This window comes from Calonectris borealis, chromosome 30 (genome assembly GCF_964195595.1).
Source record: "Calonectris borealis chromosome 30, bCalBor7.hap1.2, whole genome shotgun sequence".
Classification (NCBI taxonomy): Eukaryota; Metazoa; Chordata; class Aves; order Procellariiformes; family Procellariidae; genus Calonectris; species Calonectris borealis.
The window spans coordinates 2,630,676-2,655,501 of record NC_134341.1 but is presented as its reverse complement, the minus strand read 5'-3'; the positions used below and the strand labels follow the sequence as shown (position 1 = coordinate 2,655,501).

Here is a 24,826-nt window from a genome sequence, read left to right as displayed (position 1 = left end):
GTGATTCAAAGCCACGTGGGAGCCTGGTGGCAGAGCAGCGGTGAGCTCCCCAAAGCCTTGGCTGCTGGCTCCGCGTCTGCCCCTCCAGCCCTGCGTGCTTCTCCCCGGGGATGTGGACCAAACAAATTACCTGGGAAGCAATTTCATTTGGCTGCCAGAGTTTAGCCAGAGCCCTCAGCTGAGACTGCTGGCAACTGGGGAAGGAATTGCTGTTTCAGGAGGGCTGTGCTAAGAAATTCAGCGAAAAGCAACAATACAATGCATTGTGTGACACTTAATACTTTATTATAACAGCCATAACCCCGGAGAGCCGGTGTTCTGGTTACATAGACGCTATGGTAGTTGTCTATCCTACAGAAATGTGGAAATACTGCGATGCACTCAATGGAAATATGCCAGGAGACTATTAACAACTCCTCCCGTGAACTCAAAATCTGGGAACTCAAGTGGGGCTGTGTGGCAGTGGCTGAGGCCAGAGCCTGGTCTCGTAAAGGAAAATACTGCAGGGCACTGTCTATGTTAGTTTGTGCAAGAGGGCCGCAGAGATCTCTGTGTGGAGGCCAGGACATCCCCCCCACCTTGTTCGCAGGAGGACACGCATCTCCAGAGTTGGCTCTAGTAGCTTTGGTGCGACGTGACTGGTGTGCATTGGCTGGTGTCAGCCAGGTAAGGTAAAAGCTGCTATCTAAGTTCAATAAATACAAAGACAAGTCCTGCTTGTTGTAGTTAAATGGGAACCAATATTCCATTTCTAGGACCTAGCACCACTGTGTGTGGAATCTGGAGTACCTTTAGGTGAGACAGGAGGAGATGCTCTCTGTTAGAGAGAGATGGCTTACGAAAATAACAGTTTTGAGGAGTTTTAGCTTTGGTGGCATGGGAAGGGATGAGGGGCCACCCAAAAGGCAGTAAAATCAGTTAAATACTCTGAAGCGGCCAAGGATCCCCCAGTACAACCAGCACGTTTGTCACCAGATATGCAAATCCACCTGGCTCAGGTTGTTTACCTGCATCTCCCCACCAGCTCGGTTTGGACAGCTTGATGCGGCTTTCAGAGGAAGGCGGCATCAGCGAACACCTCTCACAGACACACACAGAGCAGAGAGAATGGTTTTGTAATACTGGTAAAATGGCTGGGCTGATGGCTTCTGGCTGCTGTGTTAAAAGCTTGTGTAATAATACTTTCCCCTCCTGCCAAGTTCCCTGTAAGTAGAGCTCAAAGGTTGTGAGTGGAAATCCTCTGGGAAAACAGACTTAGAGAGGAAGATGTTGGTGTCTGACTGGGAGAGTCTCTAAAATCCTGGGTTGGTTTCTGCTTGTAACTGGTAACAGAGATGTTAACTGGGATGTTGTAAAGATAAAAGAGACAGCCTGGAGTGGATTCTCATCCTTTGTCCCTCGGACGTTGGCTTGAGTTCAGGAGAAAGTGCTTTGGCCTCATTTGGCTACAGATGCCAACGGGTCTTGTGTTTATGCTCTGGGGCTCCGTTTCTCCTAGGAGCATTCTTCGGTGGGCAGGGAACTGAGCTTTGGCCGGGCACCGCTGATGAAGGCATCTGCTTCAGGTGTCGCCGAGTTGTCACTGTGGCTTCTAGAGAGCAGTATCTTTGTGCTGCCTCCATTTGGCTTCATCTCACCGTTGGTGCTGCCTGTTCCTCTTGCAAACAGCTTGGAGTTTCTCAAAGTGCTGGCAGAAACTGCCGGGGTGGGGGGGAATGAGAGGGGGGAGGTTAGAAAGGTTTCATTCGCACTCTGCTTTACCAAGTTGTAGGAGTAAAACCACTTACGGTGCTTTGGTCTGGAGTGGACGGTGCTGATGACTGTGGGTATTGGTTGCTCCATGCTGTGAGGGCAAGAAGAGAGCGTGAGGACACCTATTAACCTCTGCAGTGCCAGAGGGATATAGAGGACTGGAGTTTGGCCCGTGTGAGCTGGGCTACACGGGTAAAGCCAAGTGCATGGTTGGATCATGAAGGTTAACTCAACAGCATCTGGGCAAAGCATCATCTAGAGAAGTGCTGGAACCCTCCAATCTGGGGAGTCTAAGGAAAACTTCAGAGGAAGAAACAGGGCTGAACTGTATGGGGACTGCTGGGATTTGTTCTTTCTTTGATCAAACCTCCAATACCGGACTCAAAGCTTGGGACGTCTGCTTTCTCCCTAGGTGTTTGGGTGCATCCCTTCCCCTCTTCAGGCACAAGGAAGCCCGGCTTACCTGCTCTCCTCCCCTTCCATCAGCTTCCTGTAAGTGAGGATCTCCACATCTAGTGCAAGCTTGATGTTCATCAGCTCCTGATACTCTTTCACCAGATGAGCCATATCCTCCTTGCTCTTCTGTAGGGCTTCTTCTAGCTTGACCAGTTTGGCTTTGGCGTCCTTGAGGGCCATCTCACCATGCTCTCCTGCTTCTTTGATATGCTCCTCTAAGTACAGGCACTGGTGTTGCAAAGGGAAAAGGGTGGTGGAGGCGTTAGGTGTGTTGTAGTTTCAGACCTGTACATCAGAGTTTTGTCACCCACCCCAGGACACACCTGGCTCTTTTGGGACACGATGCAGGACCTCAGCTTCTGGATCTGTATGTTCAGGTCTGCGATCTCCCGTCGGCTGTCAAGGAGGTGACCCCCATAGGTGCCTGACTGGGTGCTTCCTTCGTTCAGCTGCAGGGGAGATGGAAGAGTGGGTTATCTGCATGCCTCCTCTGCTGTAGCAAAGGAATCTGCGAGGATTCCCACTGCCCTTGAGGAGAAACACCTAACTGGAGAAAAATAGCGGGTGTGTGGAAGGATTTAGGGCTCATTCTCATATCTGGCTGTAGCTGTGCCAGATACAGAGCACACTGTCTCTTGGGGTTAATCACGTTCTTGCTCTGTTTGGAGGATGCACAAGTGGAAGGTCATTTGCATCTTAGGTGGGACAAGCTGCCACTGGGAGATATCCTTGCCTTTCTCCACTGACAGTATGGAGAGCCTAGAGCAATGAAACTACTAATTTACACACCTGAGTTAGGAGGAGTTGATCTGGGTTAGCACCCTGTCCCTCCCTCCGTTCCCAGGTGAGTCTGTCCCTCCACATCTTGCTGATTCCTGTAGTTTCTAGGCTGATGTCTCTCCCTCTTCTTTCCCTGCCTCTCCCCAGTATCAATCAGATAAGGAGACAAATACCTTTCTCCTGGTAAGTGCTTCAGCCTCCTCCCAGCTCCGAAGAGCCAGGGCTTCATACTGGGCCCTCACTTCTTCCACAATTCTGCTCATATCAAGTTTGCATGCATTGTCAATTCCCAGTACAACAGAAATGTCCTTAATTTCTGTCAGCAGCTCCTCGAGTTCCTGAATAGCAAAGAGAGAATAGGACTGAGATACCAAGTAGTCAACAAAGCTACAAGCCGGGAGAGAGCTGAACCCTGGCAGATCTGCTTAGCTAGGCAAAGCATCTTCCATATGCAGTGTGGAGACGGTGAGATTTCCTAGGTTTTCAGTCTCTGAAGTTTGGAAGCTGGTATTATTTTCTCCATAAAATCCAGACTCGGGCTAGGATGTTGTTGGTTTGGGACCTTTGGATACAATCTGTTAAGAGTCTGACAAAACAGCTGCATCAAGAGCAGGTTGGTGGAACTAATGATCCTGCTTCAGTATCTATCAATATTCAGATGGTGGGCATATGTGTCTTGGGCAAGGAGTAGGGCAGCATGAATCGTTCTGCAGGCTGGTGGTGCTATAAAGATGCCTTTGCCGAGCTCTGCTTCAGTGTCTAGAGAGGCTGTGGCTGCCACTTGTGTTGTTATAGTCTGCTTTGTGTCTAGTTAGAGAAGGGACAAACAGAGAACAGTTCTCTGAACACATCCATCGCTAGCAGACCTATTCTGCTCCCCGGAGCTGCTCTCGTATCCTGGGGAAACTCAAGCCAGCATGGGGAAGCAGGAACGTGCACACACAAGCTGCAGTATCACTGACTGGGATATTTGCTCTTGATAGCTGACTCAGTCACGGCTTTAGGAAAAGGAGCCAAACAATGATGAATGCAGACTCCCCTCGGTGAACCTAAAAAGGACCCTTAATCCATGCCTGTAAACTGCGCTCCTGGGTGGTTTGTATCCAGGCAAGACATGACTTGATGTTGAGCAGATGGTGTACGTATTCGCTTGGCAGCTCCCCTCCAGCCTCAGACTGTTCCTGCAGGGTTGTCACTCTTATCAGTATCTCTGCAGTTGCTTCTAATTTACACCAGCGTTAAAAAAGAGAGCAGCATACATCTGTCCCCATCTCTTACCTTTAATCTTGATGTTTTTGTTCTTCCCTTTTGTGCTGAGGGCTCTAATCTCTTTAGAGAAGCATTTGTATACCTTGTTTGCCTTCCCTGCCCCTGACTGGGGAAACAAAGGGCACCCTGACATGGTGATTCATGAGTAACAGAAAAATACCCCACCACTCTTCCAAAGAGCAGGATTATCAGAGTATTTTTTCCCATTGGTGTTTAATCCTTGAGCCTCTTTGTTAATCTTTGAGCAGGTTAATAGCTGTATGAGAAAATGCATGTTTATTGCAAATACTTGAGCATCCTCTGCTGGGGGGAAGGGGGGAGGGAAAGAAGAACCTGGTGGTTTATTAATGAGGACTGAGGCTGGGATTTTCTTCTGGTTCATACCAACATGCTGTGAGCAAAGCTGTCAAGCAAAGTTTTCCTCGTTTGCCCTTCCACTGGGTATGTGTGCCTATACATTGATGTCAGTCGAATCAACAGGTACAGGTGAGAAAATGACTAACCTGAAAACAAGCTACGGAGAGGAGAGGGCAGAGAAAGAGAGAGGTGGAGGGTAATTTCTTTGCATGAAGCATGGGTAAAAAAAAATGCAGCCTTCTGCCAGGACAGCAGTGGGAACCTGGAGGAAATTAGCTCAAGGAAAAGATCCTCACAGCAGGATCTGATTTCCAGCTAGCCCTGCAGATTGCCTTGCATCAGGAATAATCCTACAATTTTAGAGAAAGTAAGGCTTCATGGTTAGTTGCAGGCAGGGCATGTGTTCTAATGCACTTCTGATATTATGCAGGTCCTTCTGCCTCTCTGTGCCTCAGTTTCCCCACAAGGAATGTTAACATTCCTCTGTCAAGCATTTTAATTGTTTGTATTGGTGGAATTTAGACAAATCGTTAATATTCCCAAAACACTGCCGAGCCTGCTTGGTAACATTTTACAGGCTCTGAGTAAGTGGCTGTAATTGCTTCACCCTGTTTGAGTAGATGCAGGCATGCTGCAGCCTTCGGGTTTGTCTGAAGGGCTTCAGACTCTGTATCTTTGCCCCCCCTGGTGAAATCATACCTGACTGCGCACTTCTCGTTTAAGTGGAAATGGAGTATGTTGGATTGTGTTAAAGAGCATCCAGCACCTCACCCAGGTTCACCACGGCTTGTCCTGTTTTGTGGTGAGCCCTTCCTCTGAGTCTGAATAGAACAGTACTCAGTTCGCTCACGACCTGGGGCGTTTGGTCTCAAGGCAAATGCTATCAGTGGGATTTAGGAGCTGAGCCCAAAACCAGCGAGCTTGGGAGCTAGATGGGGGTTCCTGCCTGTTAGAGGGGAGACCTGCTGGAGCAGCCTCCCCGCAGTAGCTGTGGGGCAGAAGGAATATCCTGATCAAATTTAAAGTGGAGCTAGTTTAGTTAAAGAAAGGGGATTAAGTCATGAGACCTTGCCTTAAGCCATCAAATAGTTGTCTGCAGCTCCCCTGGACAAGCTCTCATTTTGGTGTAAATGCGGAACAATGCCTTCTCTGTAGTGGAACTGTCCACAAAAATGCCATTTTTTTGCATAGTAGCTTGTGTATGTGCCAGGGCCACTCTCCCAATTGCATTTTTACCTGCTCGTAGATGGTTTTCTTCAAATTCATCAGCTCTTGGAGCCCATTGAGTTTTACCTCCAGCTCAGTTCTGTGCAAGGAGCTCACATCTAAATCCTGCAGGAGATGGAAAGCGTATTAATGAGTAGTTTGTCTCTGAGTTTGTAGCAAGAAGTCTTTCCCACTGCCACCTCTCCCCCAGCAAGTGTCCTGCTTGCTATTTATTGGCAGGTACTTAATCACAGAATCACAGAATACTTTGGGTGGGAAGGGACCTTTAAAGCTCATCCAGTCCAACCCCCTGCCATGGGCAGGGACATCCCCAACCAGAGCAGGGTGCTCAGAGCCCCGTCCAACCTGACCTTGGATGTTCCCAGGGATGGGGCATCCACCACCTCTCTGGGCAACCTGTGCCAGGGTCTCACCACCCTCATCGTAAAACGTTTCTTCCTTAGATCTGGTCTAAATCTCCCCTGTTTTAGTTTAAAACCATTCCCCCTTGTCCTGTCACAACAGGCCCTGCTAAAAAGTTTGTCCCCACTTGTGAAACTGCTCTCCCGCTCTACAGGTAGGGAGACTCCTTTGTGGACCTTTTTCCTCTGCAAGTTTTTTTTTTTTTTTAGTGAGAGCTTTGGTGGAAGCCTCAAATGAGGTAGGGTGGAGAAGGAAACAGGCAGGGCTGGTCCATACCCACTCATCTTTTGTTCACCACAAAAAGCACGGGTTATTGAAAACTCTGATGCCATCCACAAAAGTCGCCAGAACTGCCCTTACTGCCTGATGAGTGTGTCAGGGAAAACATGCAATTAGCCATAATGATAATTTGCGGAGAACATTTCCTCTGTCTAATAATACCCTGCATTCCTGCACCTTGGATTTTTTTTTTTTAATGTAAAGGCTGTGCACAAAGCCTCCCATTTCAGCTGGTATTCAAATGCAGCTACTTCTGGGGCGGGATGTTTGAACAGGGTGTGGCCATGCGACAGGAAACAAAAGCAAACACATTTATCAATTTCCAGCCTTTCCCAACCTCTGATGTCATTCTGAGAGAAAACCTGCCAGGGAGGAGAGGTTTTGCCTCGGAGGGTCCCGGCGTGCAGAACCCTCCAGGCCAGGTCTGGCCAGTGCAATTGCAGTGTGGTTGGGTGCAAGTGCATGGTCTGACCCCCGGGTGCTTCTGCCAGGAGCCGTGGGGCTTTTCTGTAACCACAAGTGGCCCAGACTCACTTGTACTTTTCCTATTGAAATGGTGACTGTGTTCACCACTCTGCTGTCCTCCTCAAGACCTTATTACCCCACAAAACATCTGTGGTACGAGGGCTAGCCAAGAGCTAGCTCTGGACTGTCTTAGCTGAGCCTGGACCATCTTGCCTCTCCAGGCTCTTCTGTGACTACACAGAGATGGTGTAGAGCCCATCCAGATGAGAAGCCTCTCTTGCCACTGACCTTTTTGAGCTCCGTGAAGGTGTATTCCATGCCACTACAGAGGCGAATTTCATCCTCGTATCTAAGGAGAGTGAAAAAAGCAGTAAGAAATTGCACATGGTGAAAGCCTCTGGGATGCTTAAGGTTGTCTTGCTGGCCCCAAAAAGCACTGGTGTCAAAGCTTTCTGCTTTTACTGTGATGTCCCACCTCCCTGAAATACGCTGTACAGCAAGGAGAGATATCTCTTAGGTGTGGGCATCTTGGACAAGAGAGAGAATAAAAAGCTGCCAGCGGCTCTGTAGTAACACCATGAGCGCTTTAAGTCTGAAGAGCCCCAGAGTAGAGAGGAGGTAGCTTTAATTCTAATTTAATTTGAGGGCTAAGTAACCTCAGGTTACCTCACATTTGCCACAGAAAGAGAGAGTAGACATGGAGAAGTGGGGTGTGGTGAGTTATTCTCTGTGAAACCCAGTCGCATGCCCAAAGACTCCTAAATTTTCACCCTAAGCCTTCCTCTTCTGTTTCTTTCAGGTATCCTCAGCATTTAATTTCCAGAGTCTGAGAGTCCTCTCAAGGGAGAAAACTTTGGCTTGTGAAAATTCTGAGAATACTGGACTGGTATCGTAACTTATCCTAACTGTAGCGCAATTTGTGAAGTAACGCAGGACCTGGCAAAGCAATTCATGGAAAATAGTGCCCACAGAGCAGAAGGTAACAAAAACCGGACGGGATAGGGTGGAGTCCTAATGGCTAAATATCCAGCGGAGGAACCAACCCCGCAGGTCTTTAAAAACAGGTTTGATAAGGCAGGACCAGGATAGCAAAGACTTAGTCCAGGGGCAAATGCATTTCTTGATGGCCAGCAGCAGACACAAGAGGGTAGCTTAGGGAATACACCAACCCTTGTTGGCTCTTGGGACAAGCGTGTGGCTAGCCCTGATATTGCTAAAAGCAGGTATCCGACCAGGAAGCCACAGAGTCTCTTTTGGGCCTGGCGTGTGACCAGCAGCGGTTGGTTCGTTTGCCGTGCAGGAGCATTATGCAATGGGTGTTTGTATCTCCCACTGCGCTGCTGGACACGCTGTGGGAGCGTTGGCTCTTCTGCTGAGACCAGAGCAGGTTGTGCGTTCAGGGAGGTCGGGGCTTCCCTGCCCTTCCATACCTCAGGCTCCTCTTAGCCTAACGTGCTTATAGCGTTTCCAGGCTGTGAATTAAACCTTTCGGTGCTACTTATAAATGTCATCAAATGGTATGGAGAAGGCTGAGATCTTTGGGAATGAGGTAAAATGGCATCTCCTAACAGGGTGATGATGATAGAAACAGGAATGACAGCCATATCCTCTTGTTCGGTGGTCTGGTGCATCATCGCTCCAGTTACACTGGAGAGCCTTTCCTGCTGTTGTACAAACCTTTAGCAGAAAGAGGAGCTGTGCCTAGGAGCAGAAGGAGGAGAAGGCATTGGGAATGCAGCACGGGGGATCGCACTCATGGTCAGGAGCTGACCTGAAATATCAAAAGCAGCTCCCTGGAGCTGTTGCTCCCTCCACGGAGGGGATAGTGGGGGACACAGAGGGGATCTGACTGGCACAGGCTTTACAGTTAGGTGCTTCTAAGGTTCCTCTTGGGTACCCCCACGGTGTTAAACTCACCCTCTCCTTGCCTGCTTTTATAAGGCCAGGTAGCGTGGCTAACGAGATTTACCTGTCTGGTTTCTCTGCTCTTTAGTTGGAATGTTAGCCATGCTGGCAGGAACTATGTACTGAGCTTAATTACAGCCTGCCACTCTTCCTTCATCCTCATTGCATCTCAGCCCAATCCCAGTCTGTCCCAGCCTGCCGAAGCAGCTTCACGCATTGCCGGGCGCTGACATAATCTTGCATATTGAACAAACAACACTCCTGACTGAAAGAGAGCAGGCCCAGCCAGCCAAACATGCTCACCGCATGGCTCCGGAGGGACCTGGCAGCCGGGAGATGACTCACATGGGGATGGAGCATTCCACAAACACATTACAGCATTTATCTCCTTAGAGATAATTCTCAAGCAGTCATGCATTAAGGCGTAAATCCATCCCATCTCAATTCGTGCACTTAAGACACACTTGAGACAGGCGTCTGGTCGCCTTGGGCTCCTTCCATAGGCAGTGAAGCAAAATCAGAGGTGAACTAAATCTCAGGCAGGCTATGATCCTCTCTGGATGTGCCTTCAAGACTACTTTAGGGTGAAGCTATAGCGGTGGGATGGATCTGAGCCTGGTGGCATGAAATTACGTCAGTCTTCCTCTTGTGGATCAAGGAAATGGGGCAGGAAGCAGCTGAAAACCAACTGCAGAAGTTGAAGGTAGAGGGCTGTTGACTGTCTAGTCTTCAGGTGGCAAGACTTGGCTAACATAATCCCTGGATCTCAGAAACGGATCCTCTAAGGGCTGTATGCCCCATATTTTCCTGCAGTATCTCCCCAGTGCCGTGCCACAGTAGGTCAGCACAGGCAAAAATTCTCTGCCTTCTCATTCAAACGGGTCTTTGCATGTGCAAATCACATGTGTGGGGAGCTGAAGCAAAACTTGTGCAGATGTGCACCTCTGGGCAGTCATCCCTATTCGAGTATGTTTTGGTATTTGATTTTTTGGCCTGATTTCCTAAAGAAGCAGGGCTTGAGATCCTGTGCCAGCCTTCAGCCACTTCCCTGTCCCCTCTCCATCCTTCTCTGTGTTTGGAATTGCTAGTCAATGGCAACCTAATTTGAGAAAGAGGTGCAGGTGTCCTAGCTAGTTAAATCTCCTGTATGATTTTTGGAAAGCAGTCCCTGGATAGAGAAGACAGACCTTACAGGGCCTTACAGAGGGGCACACATTAAGTGATCTGTTGGGCAGCAGCCTGCTTGGGTGGTCACTGTGTGCATGACGTGTTACGTCTGGCGTGTGGCAGCAAGGATGAGAGCATAACCAGTTAAATTTGCCAGTGAAGTTATTAGCTTTTCCTCCCCCCAAAAATTTCCTTTGGGAAAGGAAGCCTCCAAAATTTGCATGATTTAGGCAGACCATTTGCTCCAGAAAAACAACTGGGCTGAGGCAGCCTTCTCGAAGGCGGCATGCAGAGCCAGTGTGGGTTAGGACGGGGTTGGATCGCTGCCTGGAGAAGGCTCAGCAGAAGCAGCAGTTCTCTCCCCGTGAATCACCAACCGCTGGGAGCAGCACGGTGAATTCTCACTGTCGCAGAAATCCGCCTGCTTGGGGTGTTACAGCACCCAATGACAGGGTGGGTTTTGCCTGTTTGCTGCTTAGGTCACCCCTGGCAGGGCTTGTGCCTTGCAGCTCACGAATGGGAGAAAGCGGAAGGAGAAGGCTCCGCAAATGAAGGAAAAGTGCTTTGAGGAGCAGTGTCATTTCTGAACACTGTTTTCCTGTGGCTGTGTAGTCCCACAAAGCGGGAGCTCTTCTCAAGACCGATAGCTGGGCTAGTCATAAGCTGGGGCCCATTGTGGATTCTCTGCTGTCTAATACTGTGCGTGTGCACGTACTGCATCCTTATCCTCTGTGTGTTGGGTGGAGGGTGGGTCCTGTTCCTCTAGTCAGTCTCTTTTTTTAATTTTGAGGGATGTAGCATCCCTACGATGTCTATCCTGTTGTCTAACTAGGTAGTAACTGTCCAAGAAAACCAAAAGGTATGGGAAAACACGCAGACAGCCTGTTTGTGTAAGCACCTTTATCCTTAAGAAATCAGGCTGAAAAAAAAATTAAGTGCCAGGCATAGGCAATTAATGAGGCAATTACTGAGTACAAATATGAGTACAAACTGTGAGAGCAGATATGGGTGACTGATCAGCCCAACCATTTTCCTCTCTGGGTTTTCCTGACTGTTGGGGAATAAGCCAAGAAGTATCTTTCATAACTGCAGGGCCACAGAGCAGATATTTCCTCAGGGAAGTGCAAGGAAGACCAAGTGCTCCAGAGAGGGATGACAGGTCTTAATCTTTTTAGGGCAGGGAGTAAATGGCACAATCCATTTTGTGGCTTTGATCCAAGCTCAGGGTTGCTACCTGTCAGCAAAGCAAGCATCAGGGCGCCCAAGTCTTGTAGTGAAACCAACATCCAAATAAAGAGCAGACAGACACCCACCACAAGGAATTTAGGGATTTCTAGGCACCTGGGTATCAGTGCGTCACTTTTTGAAGGATGCTGAGCATAATGATTTCAGCATAAGGTCAAGAACCAAACTCCTAGTTCCTATTCGTGCTCCACTCACAGCTTGAGTAAGACATTTAACTGCTGTGTCTCCGTTAACGTGTCTGGAAAGTGGAGGTATCGGTCCTTTCCCTAATTTGCAGGTGCGTTGAGTAGCTGGTTTAGGCAAAGTCTGCAAAAAGCTTTAAGATCCTTGGGCTAAACTCTCTGGAGAGGGCACTGTTATTATTTACGCATCACTTCATACATCAGGAACAGGTTTGGGCTATGACTACAGCGACGTCTGTCAATGCCAGCGGAGGGGTGGTCCCTTAGCATCGCTGTTCTGTTTTGACAGTGCCCATACATGGCTCTTTGCTACAAATCAGCATGGAAGACTCCGGAGATCTTGTGTAGGCAGATGGGTGTAACTGTAAGGGAAAGTATCTAATTGTGGATTCATCTGTGGTATGCAAATGACACCGATAATAAGAAAAGCATTGTCTTCTTGAATGAGCCATGGCACATCTCAAGTGCTCTTATCTGAAGATCTCAAAGCTCTTGGCAAAAGCAGCGATAAGCACGTGGCGGCTGGTCCTCCCTTAAACTTTCAGCTGCCTCAATTTTTTCTGTCAAGAGGTTTTCTGGGTAAAAGTCTGACTTTTTGGTCACAGCGGAATTTTGCATTAAATATTGTGGGGTGAGGGGGGAAAGGAAGGGGTGTGTGTTAATACTAAGCAGCCTAGATCCATAAAACGGTTTGGGGAGAAAGTTCTGGCTTGTGATAATAGTGTGGAGATCAAATATTTCTCTGTTTTAGTGGCTGTCATTCCTGATAATAGTGTTTTCCAGAGCTGTTCTCTGGCCTGAGGCGTTTCTCAGATGCCCTGCACCCGCTTTTTATGGGTTTCCTTTCATCTCTAGTTAATCAGGAAGCGGGTAGGATGTTAACTTCTCAAATACATAGTTCTGTGCACACCAAACTAGGAATTTGTTCCTGGGAATACCAGGCTGTCTGTGTTAAATCAATCCCACGCTACTCTGTGCACACAGCTGAACCGGTACCTTGCAAACACATTCCCCCTTGTAATATCCACCTAGGCTAGACACCTACTTGCTTCGAAAATTATCCATGGTGCTCAGGACCTTTGCCAGCTCCGACTCGAGATTTTCCTGCTCGTAGTTGAGTGCCTTCATCTCTTGATTCATTTTGCTCATGTACTGATCGTAGATGGCCTTGATGTCCGACTCGGAGTGGGAATTGTCTTGATCCTTCAGGAAGTTCCACCTTGTCGTCAGGATCTTGTTCTGTTGCTCCAAGCACTGGACCTGCAGAAGAGGTTTCAGAGACATTAGTAACACCAACAGCCAAAAGCAAAGCTGGCTGCTCCTGGCAAGGCAGGAGACGTTGACCTGGAGACCTTCAGAGCAGTGAGAAGCTGCTGGAATCAGCAGAGATTTCCAGGTAAGAACGAGAAATCCCTTGAAAATTAGGCCTGAGGAAGGAGGGTTATAGGGACTTTCAGAAGTTTTACACATTGCATACTCATTAATTTCTTGATAGAACATGTTCACATCAAAATGAAGGAGCATCTTTTATTAAGTCACTGAAAAATAAGAACTGTTCAATGCTAGTCCCCTTTGCCCTTGAACATATTGAAGCAAAGGCTGAAAATCCACCACAGGTCATGCACAGGAGTCCAGGGTGAATGAACGTCGGATTTACTACCTCGGAGTGGCACAAAGAAAGATAACTCCTCTCAGATCTGTAGGATTACACCATGGTGAAGTTTGAGTAATGAATCAGAGTCCTGGTTTGTATTGCAAAGTAACATAGACAAGGCCTATGGGAACTCTAGAGAACAAGCAAAATAATTACAGACTCCACGTGAGGTCTATGTGTGCGTGTGCCTGTCTGCTTGAGAGAGGATATGCTGCGTTTTCATCCACCCACCGTTTGATGAATCTGGCACACTTCTTTCCTAATATTCACAATCTTAACAGTTAATGCTCCGTGTTTAACAGTTTTCATCTTCAAAGCTCTTGGCTAACTTCAATTAATTATCCAATTGCAGCCGCTCTCTCTTACTGCTCTGTGAACAAAACCGAACTCCTTCAGTGAAGTTTTGGCTGGTGATTTGTGACTTGCTTCAAACAGCGTCCTCCACTCTATCACGGGGATGGTTCAGTGCTGATACTATGCCCCGTGCGGTGTGAGCAGTGGGGCGCAGATGCTCTCAGGCCTTGGCCTTCAGCTTTGACTTTAACCTTCTGTGGCCCGAAGCAGCATCAGTGCATTGAAGAGGCAGAGTTCCCAGCTGCTGACCACTGCGCGGACGCACATGCTGAGAGACAGCACCTTTCCGAAAATGCTTCTTGTCTGAACAGAGAGAGAGGAGCAGGAGCAGAGAGCAGCCAAGCAAAGCAAAAGCACTCCGATGCTCACAGTTTTCAGCAGAAGGGATGTGAGTGTTGGCATCTTCCAGGTCTCGCTGTTAGAGACCTAAGCCTGTCTTCCTGATACCTTACCACGTGGCCGTAGACGTCCCATCAGTAGTCCAGTCTGCTGACTGGCTGCTTTGTCCTGGCAGAAGACCAGAGCGGCACGCTGTGCGTGTGTGCACGCGTGAGGCTGAGAACCAGAGGATGGTGCTGCGGCGGAGCCAGAAAGGGACATTCCAAGTGGCACAAATAAGCGGCCTCCGGGGCTACCAGGAGCCAATTGGGCCATTTGTTCTCTCCATCTGAGGCATCTCGGGGATTGTGATAGAGCATCCCTCCACGGGGCTTGGGTCAACCTGTGGGGTTGGCTGTAGGGAACAGCCTCTCATTTTAAGGCAGCTTCCCTGTTTGCTGCTGGGACGGTAAATGATTGAATGTGTTGGCTGTTGTTCTAAGTCCATCTTTCACCCTCAAATCAAGTCTCAGTTCCTGAACTTGCTCCTAATCCTTAGCTGCTCTTTTTCTTCTTCTCTTCTTCCCCCAAACCATACCCATCCACTGGGCTGAACTGCCTACACCTTGGCTTCTTACACAGCATCCTTCTTAGCAGAAATTCTTCTTGCAAAATCTTCTAACATGAGCTTTGCAGCAGGAGAATCGCCCAAATCTGGCCTCATTTCCTGGAAAATCATGCCTGAACACAGGAGAAGTGACCAAAGCTTGGTCCTCGGAGGCTTCTACCTCTGTGCTGCTCAGGCTAAAGGCAGGGCTTCAAACAGGGGCTGCCTGACTTGGCTTTTCCCTGCCTTCCACCTGGACATATCTGGGTGGAAAATAAATACTAGCAAATCTGGAACAGCCTGCTGGAAAACCATCAGCAGCAAACTCCCAAAGTTAGTGTGGTCAATTATCTGAGGAATTAGCCGCTCAGGCTTGAGACCATCTGAATTCCTGATTAAAAAGGCAAGTTCTCTTTGTCAAGGAAGTGTCATTACTTTCCTCTGGAATGAGGGCCTGAGGCAGATGGCTGAAGTTTGCCACTTGATGTACCACTTGAAGCTACAGCCTTCAAAGCTAAATGCAGGAGCTGCTAGCGCTAAAGTCAAAGCCACCCAGCTAAAGTGGGGTGTTTGTATCTTCTGTCCATCAGGCCCTGTAATGCACACGTATCAGCAGGCTACCAGATTGGGTTTATCAGGAAACCTAGAGGCTCTCTCTCTTCTTCCATCCCTGTTTGCATGGAACAGGCTAGCGCGTGTGGTCTGTCTCGCGTACATATTGTCACTGCGTGGTCTTGTCCCACCTCCCCTACCCCCATCCTTTCTGCTGAGGTCTGGTTTCTGAGCAGGGCTAGCATCCACACAAACCCCGACCTCTCGGGGATAGTCAAAGGACCAGTCCTGCAGCACATGCAACGCAACCCACCTGCGTGATTTCCAAACCAGGGGTTCTCCAAATTCACATTGCCGAGATCTGTGCTTGGAAAAGCCCAGACATGGTGCCCCTCCATTCAGGGTCAGCCCCCTGGTACCGCCGCACGCCTGTTTGCACATGTAGGTGTGGTTGGTTCACAACCATTCAGTTTAGATAGATGCTATGGGAGATGGTTCCCCCGCCCTTCTCCTTCCCACTGTGAAGTCAGGTCCTCTTAGAAGTAGAGTTAAAAAAAAAAAATCCCAAGCCATAGTAGCTTGGCATTGAGTGCCTGTATTGTAGACTGCAGTGAAGCAATCCTCCTAGGAGATTACCATCTGTTTACAGAGCACCAGGGCTTTGCAGAAACCTGCCTCGGCTAGATGAGTTGTTTTCCTTTGAGAAAACCTTCTGCCTTCTCATGGATCTTAAGAGATGAAAGGGACACTTTCTTGGCTAAGCATGCAACCCCTCGCAAAAAAAACCACAGAGGAGGGAGGTGGGTGGGGGGTCTCCCTTGCCCACCACATTGCTATGGAGGTGGATTTCCAGCTGTCTTTAGCAGTTGGAGAAGAATTTGAGCTGCCGCCTTAATCAGCGTCACTGCCCATGGCTGTTTGTCCACTCCGGGAGCCAAGGCCTGCTCTGTCCGGCACCGTGCCTCCATGGCCCTGCCTTTGCTGCTCGGGCAGGGCAGGGTCCCCGCGGGCAGAGCTGCCTGTCCTCCCCAGGGACCCGCGGGGTGACAGGCGCAGCGAAGGAGATGCACGGGCTGCCTGATGCCGCTGACCACGGATGTGGCCCGGCTTCACCTAGAGATGATGCCAACACTTGTTAAAACAGATAGCACTGAAGGAATAGCTAATTGGGTAATTAGCCTAATATTCAGAGCCTGGCAATGGTTAGCTGAAGGCCTTCATAAGTCTCCTGAAAGACTGGTTAGCGTCTGCTTCCCCACCACCATCTTCATCCCCATGCTGCACTGTGGTCCTCAGTAGCTCACCTTACCTTCTCAATTAGGGTCACGAACTGGTTGTTGAGCAACTTGATGTCCTCTTTCTCCTGCTGCCGCATGGCTTGGAAGTCAGGGTCGATATCGAGGTGCACGGGGGCCAGAAGTGTCCCGTCGAAGGAGAAGGAGGGGTAAGAGGAGCATCGGTATCCGCCATCTCCGTGGAGGCTGAGCGCGCCATAGCCGTTGCTGGCCACCCCGTTGGGACTGCAGCGGCCCAGGTGATCCGGGGACGTGCTGGCTGCTTTTCCTCTGCTCATCTTCCCTGACACCTCCCAGGAGGAGAGGGAGCCACTGGTGAAGGCTCTGCAGGGGTTAGTCATGCTCGGCTTGTGGCTCTGCAGCTCGAAGGGAGGGAGAGGGGGAGGAAAGAAGGAGGTGAAGTTTTCTTGCTGCTGCTGCCTCAAAGGGAAGGAGAGTAGTGGCACGCTGAGGAGTTTGGTAGGCTTAATTCCTGTCTCCTCAGCTCGTGGGTTGGCTAATGAATTACAAGCACCTGTTCTCCTATGTTCATTAAACGGAGGAGGGTGTAACCGTTGATGTAATCCAGATCAACCTGTTGGCTTTTTTTTTTTCCCTCCTCTCTCTGTACCCTCCTTTCTTCAGGAGCTTGTTTGTGTGGTGAGGGCATAGGCACTCACAGCAAAAACAAATCACTCACAGGTAATTCGCTGGGCCCCAAGCGGCTGCTTTCCTCATCCTTAAATGGTGAAGAAAGCAATCAAAGGTGCTGGGCTGCAGCAGGCGCAGGGAGGACGGCTCTCAGCACGGCTGCTGCGCTAGTGCTTGGCGCATGGAGCCTGGGTTCAGCCCCTGGCTGGTTTCCAGCCAAAATCTGCAGGAAGGAATTGTGATTTTTTTTTTTTTTTTTTTTTTTTTTTTTGGTGGGGGAGTGTTTAAAATCATAAAGAAAGAGTCTGAATTGGCTAAGGGTAGGAGTTTGGAAACGCATCTCAAGCTCATCGTGATTAGAGGTGCTCGTGGTCTTCCTTTGACCAGACAGGCACATCACAGAAGCTTCTGGTGCTCTGGATGTTTTAGGGATGATATGTCTTGAGACCCCTGGGTCTTTTGAGACCCTCTGGGACCAAGAGTCCTGAGGTTATTCAGTCATCTGGGCTGGCAACAATGGAGACCTTCAAAACCCCTAGACACCAAGTTGGATCTCAAAAGTGCCCAAGTCCGTATTTGACAGCTGCACTCCCGCTCCTTGAAAGCCCTTTAAAAGCTGGCACTGGAGACACCAAAAACCACTGTCTTTTAATGAATTCTAGGCTGCAAAGGTGGCACGCCCTTAAATACCTGTTTGGACCTAGGTATAAATCAATGTTGGACATGGCTTTCTTGAAAGCATTTTCCTGCTTTAACTCAGTTTCTCATGTGAAAAATCAGGACAGTTTCTACCTCTTTTTGTCTGTTGCATTGCAGTGTTCTCAGGAAAGGGGATAGTCTGGCCAAAATTGAGAATTTCCATTTTGTGGGAAAGCTGCTGTTTTACAGTCTGGTTCTGCCCCATGTTGGAAGAAAAGCTGGGAATTTCCCTGCCAAGTGAAGGGAAAGAAAGCTTGGATCTGTCACAGACCTGCTTCAACAAGAAACATATCTGATGATGTAGTAGTTTCTGTCTTAAGAAGGACTTCAGAAAGAAGATGACCCATTCCAGTAGGATTAACCTTTTCTTCAAGCATAGTTTCAATGTTTTGCCAAGGACTGTGTGCTTTTACATGGCATGCCCATCTCACCAAAACACCCTTTCCAGGGAAAATGTTTCCCCGATGATCCATTTGAATACCAAGTCCATCACTCAACGGATCCTTGTCAGGACGTTTCAGCTTAATCCTGATGGTTTATTTTAAGGATTAAAACAAAATTTATGGCTGGGAGATGACAAAGCTCATGGCTCCTGCAAGGTGAGGTGAGATTATCTATCTCATCGTGGGCTGCTCGTTTGTGGCTTTGTGGCTGCAGGCACATCAGTGTTCCTGATTAGCATCAGGTCATGGGGTCACCTGGCAGGTTTTTTGCTTCATCTGGTGTGGAGGGCAGTTGTGATGGCTCCCTAGGAATGATCCCTCTGAGGGAAGGAGATAGAGGTGAAATTAGGCTAGTTCAATTTAACAGCAGCTGGGAGCAGTGTTCTGCACTGAGCTAGGTGGGATATTGCACGATTATGTTTTGCAAGATCCCAGGGAGCACTGCTGCAGAGAAAGCACTGCTGGTCACCGCACCGGCAACCACATCTGCCTGAGCATCAATCCCTACTCCTTTCTCCTCTAAGTATCAATTCTTTCTCTCCCCATTTTTTTTTTTTCCTTGAAATAAAATTTCTAACACTGGATCCAGCCTGTGAGGATATCCAGTTTGGCTGAAATGGCATCTCCCGGTGCAGAATGGCACAAAAAACTGTCCTGGTGATCAGATCTAATTGTAACGCGTTGCTTGGTGCCTTTTGGGACCCAGTTCCTATCTAGCGTTGTGTACTGTATCCCACATCCTCTCTGTTAGGTGCTGGAGGTGGGGGGGCGAATCGTTCTGCCACAGAAAGATGCAGAGGATGATGGCTTAGGATTAAAGCTGCCTTTAATGCTTGGGAAAAGCAGGGTGGAAAGCCGTTTTCTAATGGGAGCATTGGGGCCACTCTTGTCTGAGATGAGCAAGGCTTTTCCAAGTCCTGCCTCCTTCCAGAAGGATGGGTATAATTTGCAATAACCCTCTAAGGAAAGTGTTTGCAAGTGGTCATCTCTGCTGGCAGGTGATGCGAGGATGTGTGGGAAGAGCTTGCAGAGAGACGATTAACCTGCTTTCTAACCTCTCCTTTCTGGGTGCCAAGGCTGAAGCTTCTGTTGTCCCACCTGCAAGGCAGGGGGGTGAGGTGGGGATCCGAGCCTGCCCCGTTAAGGGGAGACCCTGCTGGTCATGGTGCTGGGTCCGAGGGGGACCCTAATTTCAGTCAACAGCCTGATGCTGAGATGATATTGCTCTTTGGTGTTGTAGGTGCACTTAGCGGTGCAGAAACCTGTCGCCCCATGCTCTTTTCGATGATGGAGAAGGGAGGCTGCTTTACACAATGGCAGCCAAAGCCTTGCTGCGTGTTTCTCTCCCTTGCTGTCTTCCCTGCCCCGTGGGAGAGGCAGTGCTGAGTCAGGGTGTTTCTTCCCTTCCTGCCGATGTTCTCGATGCTCCTCCTTGGCCAGGTATTTGGTTCAATTTGGAATGGGCTGGTCTCCAAAATGAGGCTTTGAGATTTGGACAAGCCTTCTTGGCTACACAGCAAAACAAGCTAAAAAAGGATGGGGACAAGAGGAAGGTGGTAACAAGGTGGAGAAGGCTCTGGAGGATGTGATGAAAGGTCCAGTCGCCTCCAGCTAAACTGCTGTGTCCTCCTACTCCCACAGTGTTGTTGCCTGTGTCCTTGCAGCCTGGTCTAGCTTGGCTCCCGATCCATTTGGATGGAGTTGTCACCATCCACAGATGTTGAGTGGTCCCAGGATCTCCCGTTCTGGATATGTATGGAGCAAGGCAATGTGTTGCCTGAGTTTGCAGTGTGGTTGTTTGGTAGGTTGAGGTTTGCGGATGGGCACGGGGTGGCTTAAAGCATCACAGGGTGGCTTGGGGATGCTTAAACCTTTGCAGACAAACCTAGAGAGTCTTGTCACCCTTCCCTTGATTCTTGGAGATTTATCCCAGCCATCTGGAAAATCACCTTGTAGGGTTATTGGCTCCATATGTATACGCATAGTAGAATAATTTATTTATCAAGGTTCCATAAATAATTGCTGTTTATTAAGTATGGGTAATGTATGAAGCATAAACAACGAATCAGCATTTGCCCCAAGGAATCTGAATGATTAAGGTTAAGCAAGACAGAAACAGGGCTGAGGGATGCAGAGAGCCGCGGAGGTAATGAGTGGGTCAGCAGGGCTTATTTAAGCCTCATCAGGCACGCGAGGAGCGTCTGGAGTGGGAACCGTGCGTGTTAAGCCAAATGACGCATGGCAGGGGAACGGCTGATACTGCGGCCACAGGTAGGACAAGGCAGAGCAGCTGCAGTTCCTGGTTCCAGAGAGCCAGGTTCAGTCCACCGAGTTCACTTCAGGTTTAAAAAAACATAAGAAGAGGGCCTATTTCTATTTTGTTAAACGTTTGGTTTGCTTCTGTTAAATTTGGCTGCTGGCCCTCATCCTGCGACAGGAGAGGCATTTACCGGCTCTGTGGCGTAGACTGGAGATAGGTTGATTATAGAGGGTGACAGGCCAGCAACGCTGCCCAGAGCTGGGTTTGTGGTGAGGGGCTTTGGTTGCAGAGACGCCTTAGTTCAGCTCTGTTTCTCAGCCCATCTCTGCAGTGCCCGCTGGAAAAGGGAAGGTGCTGGGCTGGGCTGGAGGCATGCCCAGACCAGTGCTGTGGTAGGACAGCCAGGGACACGCCAGTGACCACAGGGCTGCATGCTAATTCGGGCACGCATGTGGTTTGCCATTGCTCTCCTCGTCTGACCCTTCCCAACCCTGGGGGGCGGTGGGTGGGCACCGAGGGAAGCACCGTAGCCACCCTGCCCACGCTGGGATTGGGGCTTGGTGGCTGGGGACAGGAGAATTTCACCCCGGACTGTGGGTCTTCGTGGACCCTGGTTTGGGGGATGGTTGGGGATAGCTCTGCAGCTTTCCATCGCTCCACTCCATCCCTGCTCTTTCCTTCTCTCTCGCTTATTCCTTCTTTCCGTGCTCACCCACCCTTCTAGTGTCACATTTCCATTCTCACCTCCTCCTTTCATTCCTTTACGTGCCTGCCCAGAGCCATCCACATCCCTCCTGCCAGCCCCCTTCCCTCCTTCCTGCTTTGGGATTCCTGCGTGAAACAGCGAGTAGCTAAAACGCTGCCGTCTAAATCGCTTCCCCCAAAATAGACGTCACTTGCAAAGAATTTATAGAAGGGTTTGGAAGGCAGGACGGGACGTGCCCACATCTGCTTCACACTCAGGAAGGTTTCCAACCCATCTGCTGCGCTTTTGCTCACGTAGTTTCCAGGAAATTTCAGGTATTGAAAAAAACTAAGTAGGACTAATTAAGTGGTGGTGACATCACTTGTTTCTGCCGGGTGCTGCAGGCTCTTCCCTTCCCTCTGTACAGAGAGGCTGGGTGATACCAGCCGTGCCTAGGGCTGGGGAAGCAGCCGCTGGGCGCTGGATCTCCCCCAGGCAGCCGCATCGTATCATCTCCCAAATCAAGGGACTCTGCTTCATCTTAGAAACCGCTGCTTTATTTTCTCAGGTGAAGGCTGTCCCAAAGCCTATGAATCTCCGTGTGTTCTCGACTGTCCGTCATCCCCACTTGTCCTTGGGTCAACCACTCTTTGAGCCCACTCTTTTGAGCTATGCTGGGAGCCTGAAGGTTCCCAGTTCCCTTTCAAATAACCTGTCCTGTTACTTCGGCAAATGGCTTCTCCTTCCTCAGTGTCCCTGCTTAATAAAAGAGCATAAATGAGACACACAATGTGAGGATTTACTGCTTAGTGTTTCTCAATCCACACTTGAGCAAATGACTTCATTCCTTTTAGACAGCACCCAGTATCCACCACTTTGATTACAATCTGGCTCTGTGCTCTTGTGTCACTTTTAATTAGGCATTTTGTTTCTGCATTGTGTGTCATTCTCACATGGTTTGCAGCATAAATAACGATGTATTGTGTTTCAGTGGGTACTGCGAACCTTTAGCTCTTAATGAGGTTGCATGGATATTTATGAGGCCATCTACCTGTTTTGCAACATGCAGGTTCTGAGGCTAAAATACACTGGGATCTTTTTTTGGGGGAAAAAAGACCTAAGACATCAAAGTGATAGTTAGAAGGTGGACGTTTGCATTGGGAATTGCAGAAACAGATCATTTTGCCCCAAGGTGGGGATTGGTGGTGGATCAGAGCAATCCTAGCCTGCAGCAGCTTCTCTCCTAAAATTAGTGTAGCGGGAGTGAGCCCAGAAATTTAAGGGATGGCACATGAGGTGAGATGTCTTTGGGTGTATTTTTTTCTCCGTGAGGACAGGGATTTGGGCTCCCGCTGCGTTTGTCATCAGGTGGGAGCCACGAGCTGGGAGCAGGGGCATGGTGACGGTGACAATGGGAGAAGGGGATGGTGTTGATGCAGCAGCTGTGTTAGGACAAACTGAGGGACAATTTGCTGTGGCGTCCCACAAAGATCAGGGTGGGAGCTCCTTGTGCTGGAGAACCAGTGCCTTTATGCCCCCTCACTTGCAGCTGCCTTGTGCCTGCGCTTTTCAGAGGCCACGTGCCCAAATCATCAAGCAAGAGGTCTGAGTTTATTTTTTTTCCCGGCTGCTTATGTGAATTGGGTCTCAGTCTCCCACTTTTCCTCTTGTGCCACCAACACCCTTCTGGAATAAATGCAAAGCGGGCATTCGGCCATGCCTACGCCTCACCACAGCTTTCCTGGGGCGGTTTGTCGTGCTGCATATTTCCCAAATGATGCAACCCAGCCCCTCCGCAGCACGGGCAGAGAGGTGCCGGGCACGGCCCGCTCTGCTCCTGGTCAGTGCTTGAATTACTGCAAAGGGGCAGTTGCTCTGTGGTGGTTTTGGTGCTGGGTTACCCCCCGGGGCCGGTTAACTCTTGGAGCCTCCTCTTAGCAGCGCAGCGTGTTGGTTGGGAGCTCCTTGCCGTCCCGACATGTCTGCAAGGGAAACTTTGGCACCAAATGGTGTGCCCTGTAGCGTAGCCCCACAGGTTCGTGGCGCGCACGCAGCGCAGGCGTGGGCCCACGTCAGCACCTTGAGGCGGAGGGAGGAATCGCCCGCTTGCTTCGCTCCGTCTCGGCTTTGCGAGGACAGTTATGATGTGGCACGGCGGGGCTGCGTGTGCCCGTGCGACGGCCCCGCGCAAGCCCACGTGTCTGCGTGTGTCAGGGCCACGCCGGCACTAAGCCCAGAAGCGAGTCTGTAATCCCTCTTAAATCTGGTACCGGATCTGATTCATCCCGATTTTTAACTCCTGGGGTCAAATTCTGCGCAACTGATTCATACCTGCTGCACGCCTGCTGAACGCGGTAAACTGGAAGCTGAGTCCTGCCTTGGAGGGCCCTTGCTCCCTTTTTCATACGGGGTGAGGTTCTTCCCCTGCACCGAGGGCCGTGCAGCCCACGGGACGCGGGGAGGAAGCATCCTCCGCATCATGGAGAGCTGTTCTCACTCTTGGCACTATTTTGCCTCTTCTCCTTTTCCTGCCAAGCCTCTCTCCTCCCACACTGTCCTCGTGTAACGTGGAAACCTGCCGCAAGTGGAGCTGATGGCTGGAGGCGGTTCTGGGGTGCCGGTGGGTGTAGGGAGGAGGCTGTCGGGCGCTGGGGTGGAGGAGGTTTCTCTGAGCAGCAGGCATGGCCGTGGGTAGCCCCAGCTCCATGCAATGCTGGACCTGACCTTGCCTCCCCTCCCACAGACCTGGAAAGAGTCATTCATGTCATAGGCAATGTGGGCAGGTGCAGGATAATTGTAATTATAATTATAATTATTATTGTCATTGTTGAATGTATTGATTATGATGGTGCCTGACGCAGACCTACCACACCCTGCGCTGCCATCAGCACCCAGGGCTGGGCTCCCCATCAGGTCCAAGGCTGCAATCTTGCCCTTTGCTCGTACTGTAAAACCTGATACCGAGTCCCAAGCTGGGAGAAGACCAGAGGAAAGGAGGGGTTGCGCCTTCCTTTTTGCTTTCATTTGGAAGCTTCCAGCTCTGTCACATTGGGGTTAAAAGCTGGGTGCTGCAGCGGTGTGTCTTGCTGGCTGAGATATCAATGCTCAGATAAAACACCTGGCTGGTGCAACAGCGGGCAGGTGGGAGGTACTGAAGCCCAGATCTTGGGAGCGCGATTCTTCTCGTTTCTGTTGGCAATTGTAGGAAAAACCCCTTGTCTCCCTGGGAGTTGAATTGGCCCCGCCGTAAGCAGAGATAACCATCTCAGCTTGGTGATTATAGCTGTAATAAAATACTTGTAACAAATTAATCATTTGAATTTTTTTTGTCCTTTTCTTCTGACAGTGACTCATCTGGGAGGAGGCCCTACACCTCTTTGGTTTAGCCCCTCTGCCTTTGCTTTTGGGCTTCTCTGTTTTTCACAAAATTGTTTGTGTGTTCACAGGTTGAGCTGTTTTGGGTAGATCCTGCGAGTTCCCATTTTTACATGTTGAATGCGTTAAATTCCTGCAGTTCCGCAGGGAAAACATCCCCGGCGTTTGTCGAGGAGAAACCATCTCTGGAAACCCTGGCTGGTACAAACCACCCTCTGTGGTAGGAGGGCAGTTTACGCTGAATCTGATAGAATTTTTGCAATCCAGTGGCCTGAAGATTCAAATGAATATTTACAGCCACATGTCTGGTAACGTGTCACGCAGTGCGTAGGGAGTGGAGCGAGGTGATACGGGCTTTACTCCTGCCTCTCCCACGTACTTCCTGCCTGCAGGACAGTTTGTCTAAAACACCACATACAGTTCTGTGTTTTTCTTTGTTGTTTTTCTTCCTTAGGAGCATTTATTGGC

The 24,826-nt window shown here is 49.6% G+C and overlaps 1 protein-coding gene and 1 long non-coding RNA gene across 2 annotated transcripts in view; one reads left to right on the top strand and one right to left on the bottom strand.

Annotated features, from left to right (window-relative positions):
- Nucleotides 1-24,826, top strand: part of LOC142073752 (uncharacterized) — a 47,822-nt gene that overhangs the window by 17,792 nt on the left and 5,204 nt on the right. Inside the window, exon 3 of the long non-coding RNA XR_012670459.1 lies at nt 7,787-7,966. This is a non-coding gene — a long non-coding RNA (uncharacterized LOC142073752). The remainder of the gene's footprint in view (nt 1-7,786; nt 7,967-24,826) is intronic.
- Nucleotides 493-16,607, bottom strand: KRT80 (keratin 80). The gene is made up of 9 exons (XM_075133893.1): nt 16,281-16,607; nt 12,532-12,746; nt 7,276-7,336; nt 5,851-5,946; nt 3,162-3,326; nt 2,532-2,657; nt 2,216-2,436; nt 1,788-1,843; nt 493-1,697 (listed from the first exon to the last, which is right to left on the bottom strand). The coding sequence occupies exons 1-9, from the start codon at nt 16,605-16,607 to the stop codon at nt 1,495-1,497; spliced, it is 1,470 nt and encodes a 489-aa protein (XP_074989994.1). The 3' UTR covers nt 493-1,494.